The 25,065-nt window shown below is 39.1% G+C and overlaps 1 protein-coding gene across 3 annotated transcripts in view; it reads left to right on the plus strand.

Moving 5' to 3' along the window:
- The first annotated feature begins 292 nt into the window (after positions 1-292).
- mast1a (microtubule associated serine/threonine kinase 1a) overlaps positions 293-25,065 on the plus strand; it is an 80,814-nt gene continuing 56,041 nt past the window's right edge. The window contains exons 1-2 of one of the 3 annotated variants that reach the window (XM_063476439.1): positions 293-1,140; positions 14,466-14,497. In XM_063476439.1, the coding sequence (XP_063332509.1) occupies positions 1,102-1,140; positions 14,466-14,497 (71 nt within the window). In that variant the 5' untranslated portion in view covers positions 293-1,101. Of the gene's footprint in view, positions 1,141-14,465; positions 14,498-21,885; positions 22,277-25,065 lie in introns of those variants that run through there. The other 2 variants (XM_063476440.1, XM_063476441.1) reach the window with 2 other exon arrangements.

A 25,065-nucleotide genomic window follows, 5' to 3' on the forward strand; every position in this document is an offset into this window, starting at 1 on the left:
GGAAGTGGGTGGCTGGAGCCGAGGATGGAGCAAAGACTGTGAAGCAAACACAGATCATTTCTTCACAGGAAAAGCGGTGCTACACCCGAGAAGAACAGAGTAAACACATCGAATACCCGAAGACGGACAAATCCGTGTCCCAGAGGACGAAAACGAGAAGCGATCAACCTGCTTTCGATGCCGCTGTGTTTGCATGTTTCACCAGATGGACGGGTAGAGGCGCTTCTCATTCATCGTGCCTTTTCCCCCTTTTTTTCTTTTTTTTCTTTTTTTTTTTTTAAATGCACATATTCCCTGACGTGTATGTGTGATAAGATCGAGATCTGTGGTAGTGATGTGCAGTATGCATGCAGTGAACTCTGTGTACCTGCACGCAGCACATAGATGTGTGTGGCTTGGCTGCTTGAGGACTTCTTTACTGGGTTTTTAAACCAACGGAGGATCATCGCGACAGAAGCATCTAAAATGGTGATCTAATTTAATTTTAGTGAAAATGTTTTTTGTCTTGGGCCGTGGATCACCGGCTGTTCGGGAGTGAAGATGTGCGCAAACTTTGTTTTATCTTCCCCTCGATAAGCCTCGGTGTGACAGTCTGAGGGGTTTCTTCTCTATCTCCCAGCTGGACTTAAGTTCATGCAGAGCACGCTGATCCCACCGTGAAGCCTCTTGCTTATTCAGCACTTCGCAGAGGAGCCTAGTCAGTACTCTCTGTCAGTCTCAGCCAGCATGGGATGTCGGCTGGGGTCGAGCACAGGAGCGGCACTTTTTATATTTTGGTCAAACCCCGGTGTAGTTTTTTGCTTGTAGCACGTGACGGTAAACGTTTATATATGCGTCTTTATATATAGGATTTATGGTATTTCTCATACTGACCTTAACAGGGCCTCCTAAACTCCGGAACATCACCTCCTTTTCTCTGAAAAGTGATGTTGACACCTACTGACACTCCGTCGGGTGTTTCGGCTTATTAGCGTTTAATTATCACGTCTTGCTGGCTCGCTGAAAGCCACGCGAGAGTGGACCCTCTTCTCGCCCCGTCACCTGGAGACCAGGGAGCCACGAGACCAACCGACAGGTGTGACACCCCCTCCGACACGCGCTATGGATGATTCAGGGATCATCCGAAGACGGAGGCTGCAGGTGAGAACTTTTGGGGTGTTACGCAAACGCAGTCAATACTCGGATACAGTGCCGTCATTTCATTATAACAGAAAGTGTTTTCATGGAAGTATGGAAGATTTCTTTGGCCAGAAGCTGCTGCATGGTGGTGATTTGTAGATGTAAGATAGATTCATGTAACACGCATTCCTCTAAATTCGATGCAGTCTAAGTAGTTTTTGTACATATCATTGGATCTACAAATTACAGTTATAAGATCATCATCTTACATTAAATGATTAACAAGAAGATTACCCACCATACAACCAGTCTTATAATCATTTAACGTGACAGAAAGATGATTAAGATACAGATCGAATAGAACAGGAGACAACATTCCCTCTTGTCTGACTCCATTAGATACAGAAAAAGATTCAGATATCTCCATACTCCACTTAACTTGCATAGTTCTATGTGAATACCAACACTGTAAAATCCTAATTAGATATGCAGGGACCCCTCTGCGTTGCAATTTAACAAACTACTTCTGATGTCAAATGTTTTGGAAGCATCTAAAGAGCACATAAAAACTATAGTGTTCTGCCTCTAAAATACAATTCCTTATAAATGTCAGTGTCCTTTTTTTAACCAGCTTACATGTATCACAACTGAGACTATGAATGCAATACTTGGCTAATTTGGCACACAAACGCCTGACAAATCATAATGTTGTCATAGTTATTGAAATAGATCATTAATTTCTAGTAGTGGTTACATAAAGTGATAATAAACAGATAAGAATCACAGACAGTATGAAGCTTTCTTTATATGTTGGACATCCATAGTAATCAGTCGTGTTGAATACGGTCTACCAAAAGGAGACTGAGTAAGTTAAATGGGTTGTACTGTTACATTTGCATTATGTAGGTTAGTCACTTTTATTGTGACTGACATGTCAAGGCGCCGGTAAAAGCTTGCTCTGACGCTCGTGTGGTGGGCGTGTGAAACTAATCAAGTGAGACAGGCAGAGCTCACCATTAGTGCCACTGTTTGCTAGTCTGTCTGAGCTGCCTTTTAAATTAATTTACAGTAAGATTAGTTTGCTGAAAACTCTACCAAAAATATCCTTCTGTAGAAGAGTTCCCATCACTTATAAATAGTAATAATAATAGAAAAAATAATAGATGTGAACAATTTCCTGCAATGCTATTCCCTAGATTGTAGTTTGCCTGTGTCCCCACTGTAAGGTCAGGAGAAAAACAAGGCAGTCTGTGGGTATCACAGCCATCCCTGCCATTGTTGAGCTGCACTTCTTGAACTCTATGTTGACATTAAGACGAAGCATTTGATAAAAGTGCAGGAAGCAGTAATGTTTGTGTACTTCCTGAAATGCATTTGTGCATGATTAACAGGTTGTGATTTACCAGAGTGTAGCCTTTTATTAAAACTAAACTCCCATCAGCTTTTCCTCCATCTAGATGATTTATGCTGATTACCGTCTAGTTTGACTGCTCGGTCTATAAAACAGAAGAAAATAATGAAATTACATCCAACATTAATCTCTATTGAGAGAGCTTGATTTGTCTGTTTCAGTATCAAATGACTAACCTGGACTGACCTGAAACCATAAAAGTTTGTGACTTTTACATCAAATTTTGATCGTTAAAATAGTTGCTTCACTTTTGCATTTTGCTGCAAGTAAGTTGTTTTTACTCTGAACTTATATGTACACTGTATTTTTAGACTGAAAGATTAGACACCATGTTAAAATATACTGAAACATGGCAATCACAGGTTACCAGCCTCCACCGGTTACATGTAGTATAGAAAGTAGTAAATCTTGACAGTGTCTTTCCTTATTAAACAGGTGTTATTCTTTCAGCTCTGCTCTGAATGAGCTTCTCTGATGAATCCCTATGTGTTAGAGTTGTGTTCTTGCACCTTCTTAACTCTTCACACCAGGAGACTGATCTTGTACATCAAAGAAGTAAAGAGATCTGGATCAGATATGTAATATAGATATTCTTCTCTGCAAATGAGTACCAGAGCTTGTTAGAGTAGAATTTAGCTCACCTCAATGACTGCTCTATGCTATAATGATGGTTTGGCAGGTTTCAGTGTGTGAATGAAACACTCAGAAGTCCTTAGTCCTGAATTATTTCTTCAGAGGTTAATCATATCGGAATTTCAGCCATGGATCTCAACACTGTCAATAGAAACAGAGAGTGGGTAAACTGGCAGGGGACAAGACGCAATCTGATGTGCACATTAATGTTATGCACATGCAAATACACAACGAGACAGAGACACACTCCCACACTCCCACACTCTTGTAAAATGGACTGTAATGGTAATCAGGAACACATAACCACATAGAAAGACAGGTACTTGGTTCGTGTACTTTTTAGTCATGCGGTGTTTAATGTGTAGGTGTGTTTTCTAGTTTTTACAGGTTATTTTGATTTAAAAATCATGTCTCCACAAATTGTTATGGAGACTAGATTTCCTTATAGGATCATGAAGTTCCCCTAAGGTAGCATAAACCATTGAATTTTAAGGTGAAGACATGTTTTGAAGCCAACGGTTAGTTTTTGTGTGTGCGTGCATAACACACAAATTCTGTATATGTACATACAAAATCGACTCCCACCCTCTGGCCCTATACTCTCCAGTTCCATTGAGAAGTGGTCGATATCCATATCTCAGACAGAGGAGGTCTAAATGCTGAGGATGTGGTGCAGTTGTCAGGCCCATTAGTAGGACTAATGGTGGCCTAACAGCCCTGTGTGCCCTGAGGGAGGAAGACCAACCACCAGCAGCAGGATGGCCTGAAAGGGCTCGAGGCTGGGAGGAGGAGGAGGAAGGGTGGCGGCAGCATAGATTAGAAGAAGGCAGCAGCTGTGGGCTATACTAGACCCCATTTAAGTGCTTGTTACAATGTCTGGATCCCTTTACTGCCTAGATCTGCTTTCATACCAGAGGGATGGAGGAGGGAGGAAAAGGACTGAGTGTATATACTGATGACATGTTTGTGTTTAGCACTGATGACTACTTCACTGGTCAACTATGAATGTGGACACTGAACTAATTTGGGGTAAAACTGAGGTAGCTGAAACACATAAATAAGTGCAATAATGTTTTAGGTCATCTAATAATGTTTCAAGTCAATATTATATATATATGTTTTATAGCACATTTAGGCACAACAGACAGTGACGTGCTGCACAGCAAGCAAAACTATAATAGGAATAATATTAATGATTTAAGAACAATAAAGAAAAATAGAGTAAATAATAATAAAAATAATAAAATACGAATAGTAAAAAAGAGGAATTAGGAAAAATTAAGCAATAGTCTGAAGATGAGAAAGCTAATGAGAAGATGTTTGTTTTCAGTTGCTGAGGAAGATGACTTAACCTGAGAAACAAGATGATTCCAGGAAGTTTTGGAGCTTTGACTGAGAATGCCTGATCACCTGTACAACCTTATCGGGAATTTGAAATTACAAGAAGTCAACTAAGTGAGCGTCATAGAACATAGCATTGTAAAGCTGTAAACTGGAGCAAGCACACAAAAGCACTTACATGTGAGAAGCAACATTTTGAAATTGATCCTGCACGTCACAGGAAGCCAGTGCAATGATTTAAGAATGGCTGGAATATGATCCCACTTCCATGTAGCAGTCAAGAGTCTAACAGCAGCATTTTGAACCGGCTGCATTCATGATATCAGGTTTTGCTCAGTCCAACAGATGAGGAATTGCAGCATTCTAGTCTAGATGTAATAAAAGCATGAATGACTTCCTCGGGATCATTGATAGAAAGAAATAATTTCTTCTTTTTAAAATGAAAGACTTCAACGCTTGATTTAATTTGTGAGTCAAATTTAAGAAAGGAATCAAAGATAACAAGATTTTCTGATGTTTAAGATTTGATGCCAGGGGCTTAAGATCTGATATGTTGGGATGAATCACTACATTTGTGGCATTCAACAGTTTATTTTCGAATCAATAAAGCATAAACAGAAGTTACAAGGTAAAACATGGAACTTTAACAAAAGTACCTGGTGCCAGGTACGAGTCGAGCTGAGTAGGTGCTAGTGGAAAAGGGCTGCTAGACCTCCTGAATGCCCCATTCCAAACACTTACACATGTCCAGCCGTGAGGTCCACTGTATATCAAAACTTTCAGAGATAAGAAATACTTTATTAATCCTAAAAATAGGTAAAATACTGTGTTACAATAGCCCAAACAGCTTATATCAATAAAATAAATGCAATGTTACAGACCAAAATAGGTAAGAAAGGTTAAAAAATAAAACTAAAGAAAAAGCTTGGTTAAACTGAAAATAACAGAATATACAAAAAAAGTAAAGGCTTCAAAAAATGTAAATCTTAATATGATTCAATAAGGAGCTTAAATGAAAAAAACGATTGCATTGTAGTATGCGGTGGAAAATATTTTCTGTTTTTCATCCTAGTACCAGCGAAGCTGAAACAGAAGTTAGATGTATTATTGAAAACATGTTTTAAATATGCATCAATTATACATGGCCTGTCGTAATTATGGTGGTGCCAAAGGAGGAAGTGAGGTGATGTTATGACGGAGTGACAGCGAAGTCTGTAACAACAGGAGATCCAAAAACATCAGAACTCAGGACAGTTTTCCAACCAAAGATGATTTCCTTTATAAATGCTCATAAATATTAGCTAACTAGTTATTTGTTACCATAGTAATGATTGCTTTACCTTCACAAAGTCATCATTTAAACTCTAACCCATGAAATTGTATATTTATTTCTGAAGGGCCACAAAACTGATGTTTTCATATCAATAGGTGCATCAGATTTTTTTCTTGTTCTAGAGAGCATGGGCAAATTTTATCTTTTAATTTGGAGGGCTTGTTGGACAGAAAACAAGGCAGCATTGAGAGGTGTGCCAACAGAAATCTGTGGCTGGGACATCGAGATGTACCTTTGACACTCGTGTGCTGCAATTTCAACACCAGTTTATGTGCATGATAGGTGGATATTGATGAAAATATAGGCCCAGCAGATGGAGTGTGTATACTCGACTCTGCTGTGGCTGGCACACCAGACATATTTAGCTAATAGATTAAACATATAAACATGTGAATTGTCATGGTCATAAGTTTGCTGATTGGCTAAACCTGCTGTCATCTATAGTTTAGTAGTCATTTATCTCTACTGGATCCACAGTAATGTTTTATACTATTTCATCTGCGTCACGTGTTTTATCCATCTGTCCTCCTCTTCGTGTCCAACCTTCCTTCTGACTGTATCATTTTCATTCTGCAGTTGTCCGGCTGCCACATCATTATGATGTCACACAGAGAAATAAATCACTGTAAAACACTGACGTTCAGTAGATGTTTTGATCTACAGTTTTGGTTTATGTTTTTTTTCCCCATATCTCCTGTTGGTCCTTTCTGTGATATTTGGACATGCGACAACAGCTTTAGACTGACTTACACTTTTGATGTGAATTTGATATCGTGTTAAATGACAATTACAGACTGTAGTGCTCCAAAGACTTTATATCAGTCACACAAAGTCATGCTGTCATGCAACAGAAGCAGTTGCCTCATTAGTAAACACACAATAATAGAAAGTAGATCACCAGCAATCATGACTAACACCCTGAGTTTAGGCACCTTTCCATCCATTTTATTCAACTGTAACTGTAGTCTCTGCTGTGGGAGAAAGTGTATCAGTCATATGAGTTGTTTTCATCTGAAGAGAAGGTTATCATATTGTCCGAGTAATTGTACGTGTGTGGAGTACAATATACTTACACTTAACCCATATGGTCAAACACTCACGCACACACAAACAAACACAAATCATGCTGTGTGTCTCATCCCGCTCTCATGTAGGAGTATGGAGTAAGCCACTTACACACACACACACACACACACACACACACACACACACACACACACACACACACACACAACCACACACACACACACACACACACACACAAGCATAATTTGTCCAATATTTTGTTCTGGGCAGTGTGCCCATTTCCAATATGCTAAGCACGAGGGATAAGAGTGTGATCACTGCAGAAGATCCAGCTCTGTTTGCCAAGTCCTGTCACTCATTGCCATGCCCACTGCTTTGTTCTGCCTCAACACGTCCTTCTGATGTCAGTATTATTCAGAAAAGGGTAGGTTTTGCACTGGGAGAGCAAAGTGTACATCAAAGCAACAAATCTAGGCCACAATATATTTGGGAATACTTTCAAATATTTGAACTACTTTTTGCAGAGCTAGAATTCTCATGCCAGAAACCTTTAAAGAAATAAAGTTTTTGCCAGACTTAATTCCCGAAATACATGAAGTAAGACAAAAATACCAGCTCTTAAGGTTTCAAAATCTGCACATTTCATCGAGATGCTACATTATTTCAGACCCTGGTGTCAAGAGCTCTGAATTGAAGGCTATTAAGAAAAAACTGAAGACTTGCAGACTGTTAAACTGAACAATACACTGTGTGACATTTGCCTTCCAATCTGCTCTGAGTTTTGGCAGTGGAAACAGAACAGAAGTCTCATGACTCTGCCCAGAGGAGCAACATATTAACATTTTTCTTTTCTATGGTTTGCACTTGGCCTTCACTTGGTCCTTGGGTAGATATTAACTGAAAAGCAAAAGCCAAAGAAAAAACATCTGACACCCTGTCTTAACATCTTAGGCAAACTTGCATAATATTTTAATCTGGGTTGAACTATCCTGTCTTCACAAAGCATAGCGACCGAGGAGCATGTGATTAATGGGCTGTTACTTGGCGCACGGAAGCTGTGCATAATACATTAAATGTGCCGGGGAGGTGTTTGTTTGTATGTGCAGATTTCCGTGAGTCTGGCTATGTTGAATTAAAGCTGTAGAAAATGCTTAACTAATGCTTTTGCATCTTTGTAGTGCACGCAGGTTACATCAGAACTTTTTTTTTTTAAAGTTGATGCTTTTGTTAAACTATTTGTATGGAGGCTTTCTTGTTATGTAATGTAACTGCAGTGCCATGAATGTGAACTGGAATTTGTATGTGTGTCCGAGATCACACTTCTAAATTGTTGCAGTGTGAACATGGACACATTTTTGCATTAGTATAAGCACAAAGGCAGAAAATGGGTGCTAATAATGAAACATCCCATAAACACATTGGTCAGTTTATTACGTACATCTTGCTAGTTCCAGGTCGGACCTCCGTTTGTCTTCAGAACTGCCTTAAATCTTCATGGCATAGATTTAACAAGGTGCTGGAAACATTGCTTAGAGATTTTGGTCCATATTGGAATGATTTGGAATTCTGACATTGGCCATCTGAATAATGCAGCAGAAATTGTGACTCATCAGACCTGGCAACATTTTTCCAGTTCTTTATTGTCCAATACTGGTGAGCTTGTGTGAGCTGTAGCCTCAGTTTCCTGTTCTTAGCTGACAGAAATGACATCCAGTGTGGTCTTCTGCTGCTGTAGCTCATCTGCTCAGATATGCTCTTCTCCATACCTGAGTAATAACGAGTATTTATTCAAGTTACTTTTGGCTTTCTATCAGCTTGAAGCAGTCAAAACTGCTTTCAACTGATATTTTCAAATTTTTGGTCCATTTTCTGTAAACATTAGAGATAACTATGTAGAAAAATCCTACAAGGTCAAAAGTTTCTGAAATATTCTACACACCCTATCTAGCACTAACAATGATGCTACATTTAAAGTCACTTCAATCACCTTTTGTTCTGTTCTGATGAACTTCAGCAAGTTGTCTTGACCGTGTCTGCATGACCATATGACTGGTCACAAATGGTCATGAATCATATGACTGGTTGATTAAATATTTGTGTTAACAAGCAGTTCAACACATGTACCTAACAAAGTGGCTTGTGAGTGTATAACCGTGAAGACAGAGAATGAGTTTTAATAATGAGTATCAGTGATACTAGCACTGTATTACTTATGCATCTTCTAAAGGATGATCTTTAATCATTTCAGATGTGCCCAAGGTGTCAGTTGTTTTAGAAAAAGAAATGCAGAAAATACATGAAATGTCATAAAATGTAAAAGGTGATTTTATTTTGAACATGCGACATTCTGAAGCATGAAAGCGATCCAGCACAGAGGCTGATCAATAATAATGACGGTGCCTGGAGACAAATACCATAAAGGAGATGAAACAGAGGTCAGATAAACAGAAGCAAACAAGTAACTGTTTTTCTTAAATCAGCTGATCAGGGTTTTTTTTAATTAATGTAACAATTGTTTAGTAATGTGACATCTTTGTGGCATTACAATCAGTTCAAAATCTCAAAATTTAACTTTTGGTACAACTTTGTATAAAATAGTTTTACATTTACTTGCACACACCTGGAATCAAAGGAACATCAGCAAATTGTCAGTGTTTTTGTTGTTCTGTATTAATTCATTTACTAAAAATTAACGAAAACACTTGTTCATCAATTGACCAGAACAACAGAAGTACGCATAGATTCAAAAATATGTATTAACTTTTCATTCAGGCTTTTAGAGACTGAAATAGCACTTTGCTACATCATGTTAAGGATGCACAGTGATTTATTTATGAGATTGAAATCCTTATTGATTAATGAAGAATTGCCCTTTTTTGTCTTCTGGCTTAGGTCTGACGTGTGTCTGGAGATTGTGGCTACTGCTGCTATTGATTAATTTAATTGTATATTAATGTGTAGCTTAAATGTACAGTAATTACATTTAATATTTATTTATACACTTTTTTTTAGTCTAAACTAGAAAACACCAGAGAAAAGAGAAAAATGTCCATCGAGGTTTGTGTCATTGTCAGAACTTCTTTTCTCTGAACTCAAAACAAAGGAGAAACTTTCTGGAATTAAAGAATCTCAAATCTCTGATGAATGGCTTTTTAATTATGAAGAGTAATTGATTTTTCAGATAATTACCAATAATCTTTTTAAAATAATGGATCAATTAATCAGTGCAACACTGCGTCAAATGTGTTTCAGATTTGCATTACTATCATTATTTCCATATTAAATCATGTACATACTGAAAAGTGGAAAAATCTTATATTAGAGCTAAAATTTAGAGAATAATAGTAATAATAGCTTGTGCCTATATCTTGCTGTGATACGCTTAGTAATAGCCAGTAACAAGAAAGCAGTACATACAGTAGCTGTCAACTGAAAAGACAGTGAGAGGGAGCAGGTGTTGGGGTTTGGTCCATTAGCCATCCCTATTGCCCCATATCCACACACACACACACACACACACACACACACACACACACACACACATACCAGCGCGCGCGTGCATACACACACACACACACACACACACACACACACACACACACACACACACAAGACTCCAGTGGGGCGCTCTCTGAGTCACCCTGGCGTAGCTCACTTCCTCTTGATGATGTAGCGTATTAGCATTCCTGAAAAAACTGACCATGATAGATGATGTCACTCCCAGATAAAAACTGTCTGCCCTCCGCTCTACCTGAAATGCTATTATTAAAGTTGCATATTTTAATATTGAATATAAGTTGTAATGAGTAGTTGTCAAGTTGCACTTTCTTGGCAAGAGTTCAGCGAAGACGTCATGTCTGTTCGGCATGTATGAAGCTTCAGTTTGGATATGATAAGTGTCTCTTATTATAAAGACTGAAAACAAGGAAGAGCACTGCTCCATACCACCGACGAGAGTGGTAGATTTCCTGTAATGTAATTCTCTGCAAAAAAGTGATTAATTTTGATAATTTTTGGTCTTTTAATGATTTCTTTCAGAGTGGAATGATTGTACAGCATACATCTTTAATGACTTAAAAAAAAGAATTGGATGCACAAGCTTAAATCTGTGAGACAGATAGTAAGTTGATTGGCCAAAACAAAAGTTGGGATCATTCTAAAAAAGCAAAAAATGTCTAACCAAGGAACACGAGCAGGGCAGCAGCAAGTTAAGACTAATCTGCAGGCAAATAATAATGATCATGTAATGAACTGATCATCAGATGGTTCAGTGAGAAAAAACAAATCCTATATGAGATTGTAACTTATAAAACAATACAGAAAACATCCAGAAAGAAAGTGGAAGCTCTTGTACAAAGTTGTGGACACATGGGAAAAAAAAGATGTGACAAGAACAAAATATGTAGAAAAATGGCTCATGACCCAAAGCACACCACCTCATCTATCAAACATAACGGCTGGTCTGTTATGGCTAGGCCACCTATGGCTGCCAGCTTAACTGGCACACTGCTTTTTATGTATGATTGCACTGCTGACAGAAGAATGAGGAGGTATACAGGAGCAAACTGTTTGCTCAAATTCAGCCGCATGCATCAAAACACGCAGCCAAAGCAACCAGAATTATTCAACTCAGTCTGATTTTTTCTTGTTGAAAGCTGGGCTAAAGATATCGACAAGAGCTAAAGGTGGTTGCAGTGTGAGAGCATCACCAAGGCAGATAAGAAGCATCTGCCGAGGGCTGTGAGACAAAGACTTCAGGTAGACAAAAGATTTTCCTCAAAATATGAAGTGTGATGAGCTTATTTCTGTCCTTTCATCCAGTTATCTTTGACTTCAGTTTCTAAACATCTGGATCAACTGTTCTGCGTATTAAAACCTTTTATACCTTAACACATGGACCATTCTTGTCGTGCTAAATACTGAATATTGTAATGTAATTTTCTATTAACGGACTGCAAGTGTGTTCATGGCCCACGGTGTTGGAATTGGGCGGGTTTGGGTAGCCAGCTTGTTTTGAGACTGGAGACAAAAGCTCCAGCTGTCAAGTCACGTTTCATCAGTTTGACTTTGTAATGCTGGTTTACTTAAACAAAGGCAACGAGGGAGACGGAGGGACAGAACTCTCAGGATCAAATCAAAACCAGTGAAAACCAGTCGCAGTCGTTTATAATTACCTTATTTCCCTCAACTTATGTGACCCTAGCGTCTCTAGTCACTTATATTCATTTGAATTCACAGACATGGCTGTGTTTGACAAGCCGAGTGGGGGGAAAAAGACGTTATCTTTTTAGCAAAGCCATTGAGAGGTAGAAAATATCCTGATAAGCGACACAGGACAGGCTGACAAGAGAAATTGACAGTAACCTGATCTTAGCTAAACTGAATGTTTAATGGTTTTAAATTGGGACTTGATGGGTAACAAACAGCATACAGATTCATCCCAGTAGATCGTAATCACATCAGAGTCCTTACAGTTGTGTCCCAGTGTCATAAATATAGCAGCAACAATTTTTAAATTGATTTTGTCTCCCTCCAACCTGGTGTTTCCTGAAGCCCTAAGGTCTCCAAGCACTTACGAGGGATTATTTGTCAAACTGATTTTCACTGACAGTATACATGAACAATATAATATCACCTTAAAGCCAAGCTGTAAATTAAAACATTGCTCTTTTTTTTTAAATTTTCATCTAGGGTATTTTTATTAAGATAACATACTGAACATACCCTGGATCCCTACTCTAAACACTTAAGCCAGTGTTATACTTTATGCATTTTAAAATCAGCTCGGGGTTTGGCTGTAGTGCAGGGGTCGGCAACCTTTACTATCAAAATAGTCATTTCAGAAATTATATGCTTATGTTGCATATACATAATTACATAACTAAACTTTCACTACAAGTTTATTTTTTCATGCAACATTTAGGAAGTAAGGGATTGTTATTATCATGTTATGGCCTACTTTGAAACAAACCAGCTGTAAAACCATGCAATCCCTTAATGAAATTTATTGATAGTAAAAGAAAGGGGGCCAGTTTCCATTTAGTTTTGAATAAATGGAAAATAGCCTATTGCAGACCTAAGCAACTAGTGAGCAAGTAGCATTAGTGGTGAACTCTAAGGAAGTGCAAATTCACAGATCGCGACTTTATGAAGATTAACCATTTATATATATATTATTGCTAAACAATTATCAGGTGCCAGGTGACAGATGTATGCTGTGATGCACATATGATTTTTTTTTTAACTGATGAGCAAAAGAAAGAAAAATCTTTCCTTAACCTACAGTAGTTAATATTTATGTTACATGTAACTTTTGCTATCAATTGTAGGAGTAAATCTCATAAACGTTTTCTGCAATATGTGGATGTGATTAATACTTAGGGGACACAGTCACAGTATAAGAGATACTGTATAAGGCTCATGGGATTTACATTAAATGTACTTTAATCCTAGTTTTGTGGTAATTATTTTCTACCCTTGTGTCATATATGCATTTATCAGCCTCTTCATTACTGGGTTACTGGGCTGGACCATTCAGAACTTCCTTAATTCTTCATGGCATAGATTCAACAAGGTGCAGGAAGTATCCCTCAGAGATTTTGATGTCATCAAGCAGTTTCTGCAGATTTGTCGGCTGCTCTGTTGGATTGAGAGCCATTCTTTCATTGTTGGTGTCCAACAACCATACCATTTTCAAAGCCACTTACATCTTCCCTGCTCATTCTGTTATTCAGTTTGATCTTCAGGAGGTCGTTTTTGAGCATGTCTTCATGGCCCAGATGTAAACATAGCTGTTTAGGTATTTGTGTTAACAAGCGCTTAAACAGGTGTACCTAATGTGGCTCATAACTCGACAAATATCTGTTAGTTACACCCATGATGAAATTTTTTTTAAAGACTTTAGGACAAAACGTGTGCTTTCATTCAGGTTCCTGTATGTTCCAGAACATTTCACATCGAAACAAGCACGTCTAATCCCCACCTGAAACAAGAGGACACAAGCAAGGACAATGACAATTTTATTTATATACCACGCTTCATTACATGTAAAGTCAGAGTGCTTACACATAAAATAAAGGTATAAAAAATCTGTGTATGTTCACATTGCCTTAAGGCAGAGAAAACAGCATATTGCTACATTTTTTGTGTAACTCAAGATCAGTCTACGTTTTGACCTTGATTTGAACGTGCTCGTCCTGTTTTCTGAGAAATTATGCTGTGCTTCACACAAAACTTTAAAAACATCACTGCCAAATGTGTGAAGGGATAAAAAAGGAAAATTCATGCCACATTAAATTGATAATACGACAGAAAATTTGGTAATTGCGTGTCTTTAATAAGTAATTATATCAGTGTGGTTAGATTAATCATAAACTCCTGCTGGTAACAGTCTGTATAATGAGATATTACAAGAATTGTTATGCTAATTCACATTTCATTACCACACTAATAGTAACTAATAGTAACAGTTTTCTGCCTTTTAGAAAGGAGTCCTGCAGATTGCATGATGTGTAAAACTCTAACCAGTCTCATTTGTCTGCTCCCCCTCTACTTCCTTTTCTCCATTTTTCCTTTTCTCTCTTGCCTTCTCTTTCTCACCAGAAGGATCTACCTCTGCCCCGAAAAAGTAGTGGGTAAGTTTTCTTCTGCATTTCTCCTACATACATATATGGGGTTTTTTTATTCAGTAGTATCTGTAGTGCACACGTGTGACATCATCAGAATACTTCCTGGAGAGTTTCTTTGTAATGTTGGTTGTATGGCTGTGTGTGATGTGAGTTTTTTCTTGCCTTATGGAATATCTGGAATTTTGTGAGATCCTGGTGGGAAAAGTAAGATAATTATCTGCGAGGTATTAAGGAAATCAAAGAGCATTTAATGTGCTTTGCCACAATATACTGCTATTTTGCAATTTCTTGTATATTGTATGGGCACAGTTGTCTGACTTGAACGGCATACTGTTGAAAAATGAAGAAGGAATCATATTTTTTAAAGACTTGGAACCATTTCAGCTTTATTACAAGAAGTCATGGTCAAATGATGTTATTGTGTAGTGGGAGCCTCATCTACTGACTGCAGCATGTTTCAGCTTTGCAGGAGCTTTTTCACTCATGGAGCTTCTCTGCTGGTCCAATCTGTTGCACCACTGAGCTGTGCAATGAAAGTTCAGCAGCAGGAGCACCGTGCTGTGACCTCAATGCCCCGTGTGGATGAGAGGGGTCGGAGGGTTGAGAAAAGAGAGCAGAGCAGTCTAGGACTTAAGCTGTCGAATGTTTAGTTACTTACCTTGTGGTGGGAGAACTGCTTGTTTATTGAATTACCAATATAATACCAATATAATATCTGCTGTTGCAAACTTACAGTTGGTGTGTCACCAAAACAAAAAAGCCCTGCGTGACGACGCCATAGCTGGTGTGGCTATCCTAAAACTGTGAGCGTTCAAGCGTAACAATCGGTAAAAACTGTGTCATCTCCTCGTCACCCAAGCATGATTAGTCACTCTGCTACACCTGTGCCCCTTATACGTTTGCCCTGCCAGGCTGTGCTACACTGCCACCCGTGGTGAACCCAGTGCAGACGAACACAAACATAGCAAGAAGCCCTTACAGTTGGTTAAGTAAGGCATCAGACAGTGAAGAGCACCCTGACATAGTTAATGAAGCTCTTAAACACGACTGAAATAAGGACTCACAAAAATCACCTTACACATACGGTAAAGATAAAGGCTGTGCTGAGATTTATTCTCAGAGAAATATTCAGAGCAACAGAATGTCTCTTACCATTTTCTCTTCATAGCCTCAGTCTGGGTGCCCCGGCTGGCTGATTCGTCTCTTAGTGAACGGAGCACAGAAAGGGAGAGAGAGCTGTCTGCAGAGGGAGAGCAAGACCTTAACTGCAAAGCAGAACGTGTCCATAGTTTCTGCACAAAGTGCTTTATTGTAGGTTGGCAACAATGAGGTGAAAAGAAAAGAGTCACGTACCTAAGCTGAGGTACGCATATATCCTTTGCCAGTAATGGGTTTGACATCCATTAAACGTCAGAGCTGTCTCTAATTCTTTGTGACAAAGATTCAACAAGGTGCTGGAAACAATCCTCAGAGATTTTGGTCCATCTTGACATGATAGCATCACACATTTGCTGCACATTTGTTGGTTACGCATCCATGATGGGAATCTCCCATTCCACCACATCCCAAAGGGACTCTACTGGGCCATTTGAGTACAGAGAGCTCATTGTCATGTTCAAGAAACCAGTTTGAGATGATTTGAGCTTTGCGACTTGATGTGGTATCCTGCTGGAAGAAGCCATCAGAAAATGAGCAACAATTTTCTGGTAGCATCTTAAACGATGCTCAGTTGGTATTTCTGGTTGATTGTAGTTATTTGTGTTACTGTTGCCTTCTTATCAGCTCGAAGCAGTCCGGCCATTATCCCCAGACATCTGACATGAGCAAGGCATTTTCACTCAGACAACTGCCACTCACTGGATATTTTTCTTTGCTCTATAAACTCCAGATATGGTTGTGTTGGAAAATCCCTTTAAATCAAATGAAATACTCCAACCAGGCGTTCTGGCATCAAAAACCATGTCACGGTCAGAGTCACTTAAATAGCCTTTCTTCCCCATTCTGATGTTTGAATTTCAGCAGGTTGACTGAGTTCCTGCCATGTGATTCGTTGATTCTACATTTGCATTAACAAGCAGTTGAACAGGTGTACCTAATGAAGTGACCATGAGTGTATATTGACTTCCCAATATTAAAAATTAAATGCTTATCCAGTTAATATTTATGCACACTGCTTAATATTTCAGAATTAAATTTACGCCCACTTTTAGTTTATTTTAAGGTTTTTTTTTAGTTTAAGTTTGGTTTGTCTTGACTGGCTCCTGGCTGCAGATGAAGAAAAAAACACGAAGCAGATATTTTTAGAATCAGCATGACTCATACTTCCCTGGGTATGTCCGATGCCCATTGTGAGAAAAATAAATGCAAGAAAGAAACGGCTTATAAATAATAGAAAATAAGAGTCTCTGTATAATTTTAGGTTGCCTGACACTCATTGTGTTTTAAGTTTAAGTAACATTTATATTGCAAACACAAAAAATGTTGGTTGAGTTGGCTGCAGTGTATGACTCATTTTGTACATGACTTCATCAAGATCATAACTTGAAAAGTATAAGAAAAAGACCCACTAACACTTTTCTGTAGTTGTGCCTTTGAATGAAATGATTAATGGGAATTCCTTCATAATGTCCCACGTTAAAGCTATCGAGTCCAGAGTCAGCTTCACAAAAATATGACTGACTTTTCGTACAGAAAGGAAACTCTGCTTAAGTTAGGTGCTTTCTGTGCAGTGTAGGAGTGAATGAGATAGAATGAAGTTTGGAGGTTTGACAGAACCAATTAAAATGGCTCGAGGTGTGGCACAAACATGTGAAACCAGTTCACATTTGACAGCTATGTTGGTTAAAATATGAAATGTATGTATGTATAAAAGAAGCTTAAATGACGTGCGAGTCTCTGTCCATGGTGCTGAAACCAAGTTCCCCACTTTTCCTTTGTCCCTTAGTGCTGGTTTATCATTGATTCTTTTGTCCTTGGAATGCAACATAAGAATAGAACTAAACGAGTATTTTTATTTTTAAATCTAGATTTATATACTGGAAGCCAATATAATAAAAACTTTGCTGTTCTTAAAAATCAGAAGCATTGTTTTATTCCTCCCATCCGTCTTAATTGCTCTTTACTTTTTGGCTGTGTCCTCTCTTTTGCTGCTGCTCCTGCTGTTAAAAGCCTTCCACAAAATCAGGGAGAATTTGGAAATTTGCCTTCTGCTCAACATGCAGCCGGCAAATACCTTTGAACCTGGAGGACAGTGTAATTTTCCTCTATATGCTTACTCTTTGCTGTCATTGCTTCAAGTGTTGAAATCCTTGAAAATTTTCTGAAATTGATGTAGCCATGCCTTCCTCCCTCCCCTGCTTATTTTCAGCTCGCCCACTTTTGCTGTGCATGAGTTGAATGTGAATCGCCTAGCTTGCTCACATGTCAGTTTATCATGTAAACTGTTATTGTTGTACTGCCTGTCCTGGTCATTTAGGGGGTTATAAATATGAAGCATGGTGTTAATTCTCCCCATAGAGCTCAGTTTAAAAAAAAATTATTATTAACCTCATTTTTTTTATTGCGTGTACTTCTCTGTTTAGTATTCTGTATACATCTTACTCTGGGCAGAGGTACTGTCTGCTAGCAGTAGTCTGACACTGTTAGCTTATACATGCCTGGGGTAGTTAATGTGCGTCTGTATCCACGTTTATTGCAGTTTACTGTTAGACTCGGTTTGGCCATGCGTGTTTGTGTGTGTGCTCTTGTGTGAATCATGTATGTGTGTCTCCAGCGGCTGTCATTGGATGTATTTTGTCCGTGACCTTTGACCTGTGTGGAAGGGTGGCAGATGTCACAGCATGACATGAAGGTGATGCTGGAGAGTTGGAGGCTCACAGCTGGTGCTGCTTTTGGGTTTTCTTTACATGCGTCGTCGTGTTGGGCAGTGGGTGTAATGACTGACAGTTTATGCAGAAAATAAATTGAAGGACAGGCGGGTCACCAACAAGAAAACACAGAAACACGGAAACACCCACCTTGTCTTCTATATGATATCATGCCACCCATCCCTCTCTCTGTGACCCCCCGCTGCGTTTCAATGATATCACCGCCCTCCTCCCACTTCCTCCTCTTCTCTCCTTCTCTTCTCTCCCATGTATATTTTATCCACCCAGACTCCCACATTAGAGACAGCATCCATTATTGAATTACTCCCCTCAGCACTACTGTGCAACTGTCACCCCACGTCAGCTTTAACATTTGGTGGATTTGTTTCAAAGGGAGGGAGGGAGGGCGTACACATATGCACACACACACAGAAATGACATCTCTCGTGGTTGGGCATTGCAGAGCAGCTCCTGTGATATCTAGGACAAAGAGACAAGTGCCAGAGCTCATCCAATCTGGCATTTCATATTTTAGAAAAAAAAAACATAACTGTGTCAGTGTGTTTCTATATGCATGCATTAAAGTAAAAGGCTGGCATATAGCTGTGGTCAGAAGTTTACACGCTGTCATCACGGGCATGAATATCATGGGGATTTAGGGCTTTTAATGATTTCTTTGAGCTGTTCTTTTTACAGGGTGGAATGACTGAGCAGCATACATCTTTAATGACTTAAAAAGTAAGAACTGGGTGCACAAGCTTATTTTTGATTTTCTTATATTTGGTTAAATTTCCCTTAGCAAATTACATCTTGGTCATCTTGATTGCTTTTGGTAACCATCAAAAACTTCTACCGTTCTATGGCTGGACATTTGACTGCTTTTCTTATCAGAATTGGTAGAGTTAATGTAAATTTGTTTGGTTTGCTAGGAAAGACTCAAGTTTTAACCATATTCCACAAGATTTTAACAGGGTTAGAGGAGGTCAACGCTTTGGAAAGGCCATTCCAAAAGTTCTTTTGATCATTGTCCTGCTGGAACCCCCGAATATGTCCAAGTTTCAGCCTTTTAGATGTTGAATTTGGAGGTATTCCTTCTTCATTATTCCATCCACTTTGTACAATGTAGCTCTACCACTGGCAGCAACGCTCCAGAGCATTTTGCTAGCACCACTATCCTTTACTCCTTCAAACATACTTCTTGTTATTGTGGCCAAACAGCTCAGTCTTTGTCTCATCTGACCATAAAAGTTTTCTCCAGAAGGCATTTGGCTTGTGCATGTGGTCTGCCGCAAATTTCAGTCAAGCTTGAAGGTCTTGATTTTGGAGCAGAGGCTTCTTTTTTAAGTGCCAACCTCCCAGTACATGGTGATGTAAAACTCACTGTGTCACTGTGGACGGTGACATTGGTATTCCTGCAGTTTTCAGTTCATGGCAGGCTTGAGCCTGAGTCCCTGAACATCCTAACCAATCTCCTCCCAACTGACGGTTACAGTTTAGGTCCTCTTTCAGACCTCGAAAAAAACCAACTCTACTCAATCATGATTGGTAACTATACATTAATAGACCTTGACCTTGATAAGTTAAAAGACCCTGTAAAACACTGAGCACAAATTACTAAAGGATTTAAGTGAGTGTATGGATATATTTGAGCCTGTATGTTTACTTTTGAACCCGTGTGGATTACAGAAAATCCTAAATAAATTCAAACTTGTGCACAAAGTAAAAACCTGAAAAAAGAACAGTTCAAAGAAATCATTAAAAGCCAACAATTACAATTACATTTCTGCCCACGATGAGTGTATTTAAACTTATGATCACAACTGTTGTTTTTCAGTAATTTCTCACTTCCCCATCTGCATCTGCAGATAAGTACTAATTTACAGCAGTAGAACAATGCATGTGGGAGTAACTAAAAATAGAAAAAAAGGCAATATACCAACCAATAACTGGCTTAAAGAAATATTTTTAAGGGATGAGTTTGCATATATTTTCTGATTATCCCAATAAACCTAACAGAAGATATAAGGATAAATTTATCCTACTGTTAAATAAGTATTGTAGTGTAGCAAAACGCCTGGTAGGTCCTCTGCGTTATAGAGCTCCCCTTTTGCCTAAATGCTATTAGAGCACATCGGGGCCATACCATTGCATTGCACATGAACACCAGTAATTATTTTGATTCATTATCATCTGCCTCTGCAAAGCAGGAAAGTACTTTGTGTTTTATTAAAAACCCAGAGTATTGGTGTCAAAATTTTCTGACTAAATGCACGTGTGTATCGTAGGCAGTAAGCAATGATGGCTCCTAGAATATCTAATATTACATTACTGCAAACCTGACCTAGTTTAGTTGTAGTAACAGAACTTCAGAGGCCATTTTTGATTGACTGAATTAATGAAGCATCACCTTGATGATCTATGAGCAGACTGGGAGACAACACATTTGTGGTTAGGGTCAGGCAATGAAAGCAAGTAATAACAATTAGGAAAACATTGTGATTTTTTAAATAAACGTTAAGATAAAAAAAAAATGCTTCATAATTTACTGTCAGCTACCTAACCAGCCTGAATGTTAGTATAAAAAGTTCAATAATTATTGTGTTAATGCAAGTAGATTTTGCACTACAAGGCTTGATAATATTATCAAAAAAGAAACATGTTAGTAGTTGTTGCTTTATCATAAAACCTACAGACATTAATACCATCCATCCATCTGGATCCTATCCCAGCTATCATAGTTGTACACATGGCACGGGTTGGCAGTATATCACAGGGTTAACACATGGAAAACAGACAGTCATTCACTATGGCCAACTAACCTAACATGCATGTCTTTGGACTGTAGGAGAAAGCCAGAGTGAACTTGAGAGAACATGAAAACTCCACACAGTCAGCCAGTGGATTCAAACCCAGGACCTTCTTGCTGTGAGGCAACAAAGCTAACCACTGCATCACTCTGCTGCCCTTGACAATAATACAATATAATGATAATATAATATTTAAAGCAGACTATGGCAAACACAGACGGCAGTTGATGTTGGCATCAGTACATGGGGCAGAAAAGAGAGAAAGAAAAACATAACATCACTGTCCTTGAATGGTCTGTTTTTTTTAAATGATGTCATTCCCTGTCTGGTGGTGCTCATGTGTAAGCTGCAGCATACACAAAAACACACAAAATAACACATGAAAATCACATTGTAGTGTCCCTCCTCTCTTTCTTTCTCTGTCTCTCTCTGTGTCTCTCTTGTCATTCACATTAGTCTCCAGTTCACTGCCCCCCTCATCTCTCCACCTCTGATTGGCTTTCACTCTGTTATTCTTGCACTCTCACTTGCGTTCCCCCCACATGCTGTTTCTTTCTTTCTCTCATTCATACTGCATATACCCCTTCCCTTTATCTTATTCTCCTCCTCCCTTTTCTCTCTCTCTCTCACTCTCTTTGGTGCCCCCCCTCCCCCTTTTGCTCTGTCGCTGTACACTTCCTGGCTTGGCACGATACCCTTGAAAACAGCTCCACAATCCTCTCTCCTTCCGAGAGGGATGCTCGGCAGCCTGTTCCCCCTGTCTCCTCTCTCTCCCCGTCTCTCCTTTTTTTCCAACTTAAATTCTCATTTTCTTCATCTGTAACACAGATGACATTTCCAAATCCCTCTTCTCTCCCTTGCACACACTCCTGTAGGCATGCTCACGTGTACAGACATCAAAGAGAGACTGTGTGTGTGTGTGTTTTTAACTGGCCAGAGGAAGCTGACATGCCAGCGTGGAGCGTAATCGCTGCTTCTTGACTGAGCGCGAGCCTGTGTGTGTGTGTGAGAGAGTTCATTTCGGTGTGTGTACGTGTGGAGGCTCAGCTGCTCTCATGTTCATCTGCCAACACAGCCTCTGCCGCTACCAACATGTTTCGACGCACAAAAAGGTAAACGCCAGCAATCTGTCAACGTGCAGTCTTTGTGACCGGTGTGGTGCCCTGCTGTTGTTAGTATGTGTTGATTCATCGGAGGAGGCTGTTGTGTTTTTCCATGATGTTTTCCGTTTTCCCTGCCAACTGTCATGCTGTCTCACAGTTGTCTCCCTGTCTCCATTTAGCTTCAGCAATATGGTGTGTGTACTTGTGTGTTTGTTTTTTGGCATACATATGTGTGCGTATAATGTACTTCTGTGCACACAGCATGTTTTTATATGTGACAGGTATATGGCAGGAGGGTTTTTATAAATGCATCATTTGTTTGCTTATACACTCCTTATGTGTGCCCATCTCTATTTTACAGTACAGTCCAGCATAAGACTTGTTATTTGTATTTTCACACATGGTAAGCTTTATTTTAGAGTTGCACATGCTTTAGATTACTGGTTGTGAGTTGGGCTCTGTCTGGCACACTCACTCTGGAAGGTATGTGTGTGCTTGTTTAGTAGCCTGCGTGTCGGAGATAGCTTTATGAAGTGAAAGCATTTCCAGTGTCCAGGGAGTGCTTGTGTAGCAGAGAGCCAGCAGTGGGCAGTACTAGAGTGCTGTCTGCCTGGCAAAGCTCCTGGCTTCCTCTTCACTTCTCTCCCTCTCCTCCACCTTCTCTCTTTCTTTTATTCTCTGTCCCCAGCTTCCCCCATCTATGTTTTTTCATTGTGTCTTTTTTCCTCCCCCATTATCCCGTCCTCGCCGGTCTCCACTGTGATTAATTGTCCTCATCTCATGTCATCTCAGGGGCATTAGTCGGACTCTTCACTGTCCCTCTCCATGTGCTGTATGTGAACAGGAGTAAAGCCTCCCTCACTCAAACTACCCCCCACCCCACTTACTGTATGTGCCTTAGAGAAAATGTGCTTATTTGGGAGACTGTATATGTCTGTTTGAATTCCCTGTATGATCTTAACTCGTGTCTATATTTACACAGATGACTGTAAAATAGCAATACAGATCCACCACAGTATGAATTTACATCAATATGAATCCAGTGATCCTGTGCTCTTTTTTGGCTTGTTTTTTTTCTTGGCGATTAGTCATTCATGAAAGTTGTTGTTGATTAATTTTCTGACCATTCGAGTTTTTATGTTTGTTGGCTATTTGGCACTGACCTGGCACTGTCTGCACCACTAAATATGGAAAGCTGTCAAGTACTGTTGGCATCAGATGTCTGGTTAGATTCATAATTATGTTTTCTTATTCTTTGCTAAGATGCAAACAAGTAATTTGCCAGTTCTTCAGTTTAATTTCGACAAAGATCTTGCAGAAAACATGTTTATTAAACATAATTTTGCTTTAGGGTTTTTACAGTACTGTATTTTCAAATCCGATGCCAATATCCAGGAAAATACTGAAAAGGGGGAAAAAAGCAAAAGGCATTTTTAAAAATAAGAGTTAGAACAATGATGTTCTGTGCAAATGTATTCAGCTCCAGCCCTGTTTGTTTCCTGTGCTTCTGGTGACTTGGCACCACATTTTCATTAGTGATCACATAGAGTTAAGGCAGACTGCCACTTTTTCTGTGTACTTGTTGGTGAACTTTTACCTGCTTCAGTCTGGGACAATCTCGTTATTGATTGGAATAAAATAATATTTTAGACTAAAATATAAAATGCTGTGTTTTGTAAAAGAAGGTTTTGGTTATGCTAATCAGTGTACGTGGATAAGACATTGTCCAGAACAGTGTACTAGCCAAATTTGTTTTTAAAAAATGCATTTCATTCCTTCTTTGTAATGACCTGATCTATATTTTTCACTTTGTAAGACACGTATGACTTACCCTCTATTCTAGATCGAAACAACATCAACATCTGTCCATATACAGTTCAGTTTTTGCCACTTTTGACCAGAGACATGATGTCTAGGTTTCAGTGATGTTTGCTGGCTGAAACCTGGTGAACAGACTGTCTATTAACCTTACAGATGGTCAGGACTGATAATATTTGCTGCCTAGCCCCAACAGTGACATTATTTTATTATTAGCTATAGCCGCTAGCCGCTACCTTAACGATAACTTTGGGGTCATTGCTACTAGTTAAACACATAACGTTAGCGTGTGCAACAGCCAGGTTAATATTTATGATAACTGTTTAAATGGGAGCTTTACTGACCTCTCGAGATTCCTCAAAAAGCCATAGTGTTGTTCTTTAAGACGCAGGTTTGTTGTGCTGCTGTTCTGGCGTTCAGCTGCTAGTGATGGGAGGGGCTGTGTGTCTGCCTGTCTACAGTGCTGCTGTTGTGTGATGGCACTGTTGGTATCAATCCTGTTACAAAAAGGAATATATGTATGTGCTGCCTGTGATATTTACATCTTTAAAAAAATAAAGCTTTATCACATTTTCATAATTTTAATAACAAAGGTATCATAAGTTCTGGTGACATCCCTGTTATGCATACTGATTTTGTAAAAGTGTTGAGACTCAATTATTGTATCAGCACGAGCACTGAAAAATGTTCACCCGTCCCAGGTTCTGTGTTATAAATATCATCCCTGCTTCCTCTCTTAATCTGCGTTTTTTAATTATCTTTCTTTCTCTTTCTTTTGTGTGTGTGTTTGTGTGGGGGGTTTCTTGGCCGACTGTGGCAATTAAGAGAGATAATGCTTTGTGTCCACTCCAAACAGATTGAGCTAGAGGAAGACAGTAAAAGTGTGTGAGTAAGAAAGAGAACAGGAGGCACGAGACAGCAGCAGGAAGAAGGAGAGTGGGGTGGGATGAAAGGCAGAGCCTGAAGTAGAGTCTCAGTGT

This window comes from Pelmatolapia mariae, linkage group LG6, assembly GCF_036321145.2.
Source record: "Pelmatolapia mariae isolate MD_Pm_ZW linkage group LG6, Pm_UMD_F_2, whole genome shotgun sequence".
In the NCBI taxonomy this organism is placed as follows: domain Eukaryota; kingdom Metazoa; phylum Chordata; class Actinopteri; order Cichliformes; family Cichlidae; genus Pelmatolapia; species Pelmatolapia mariae.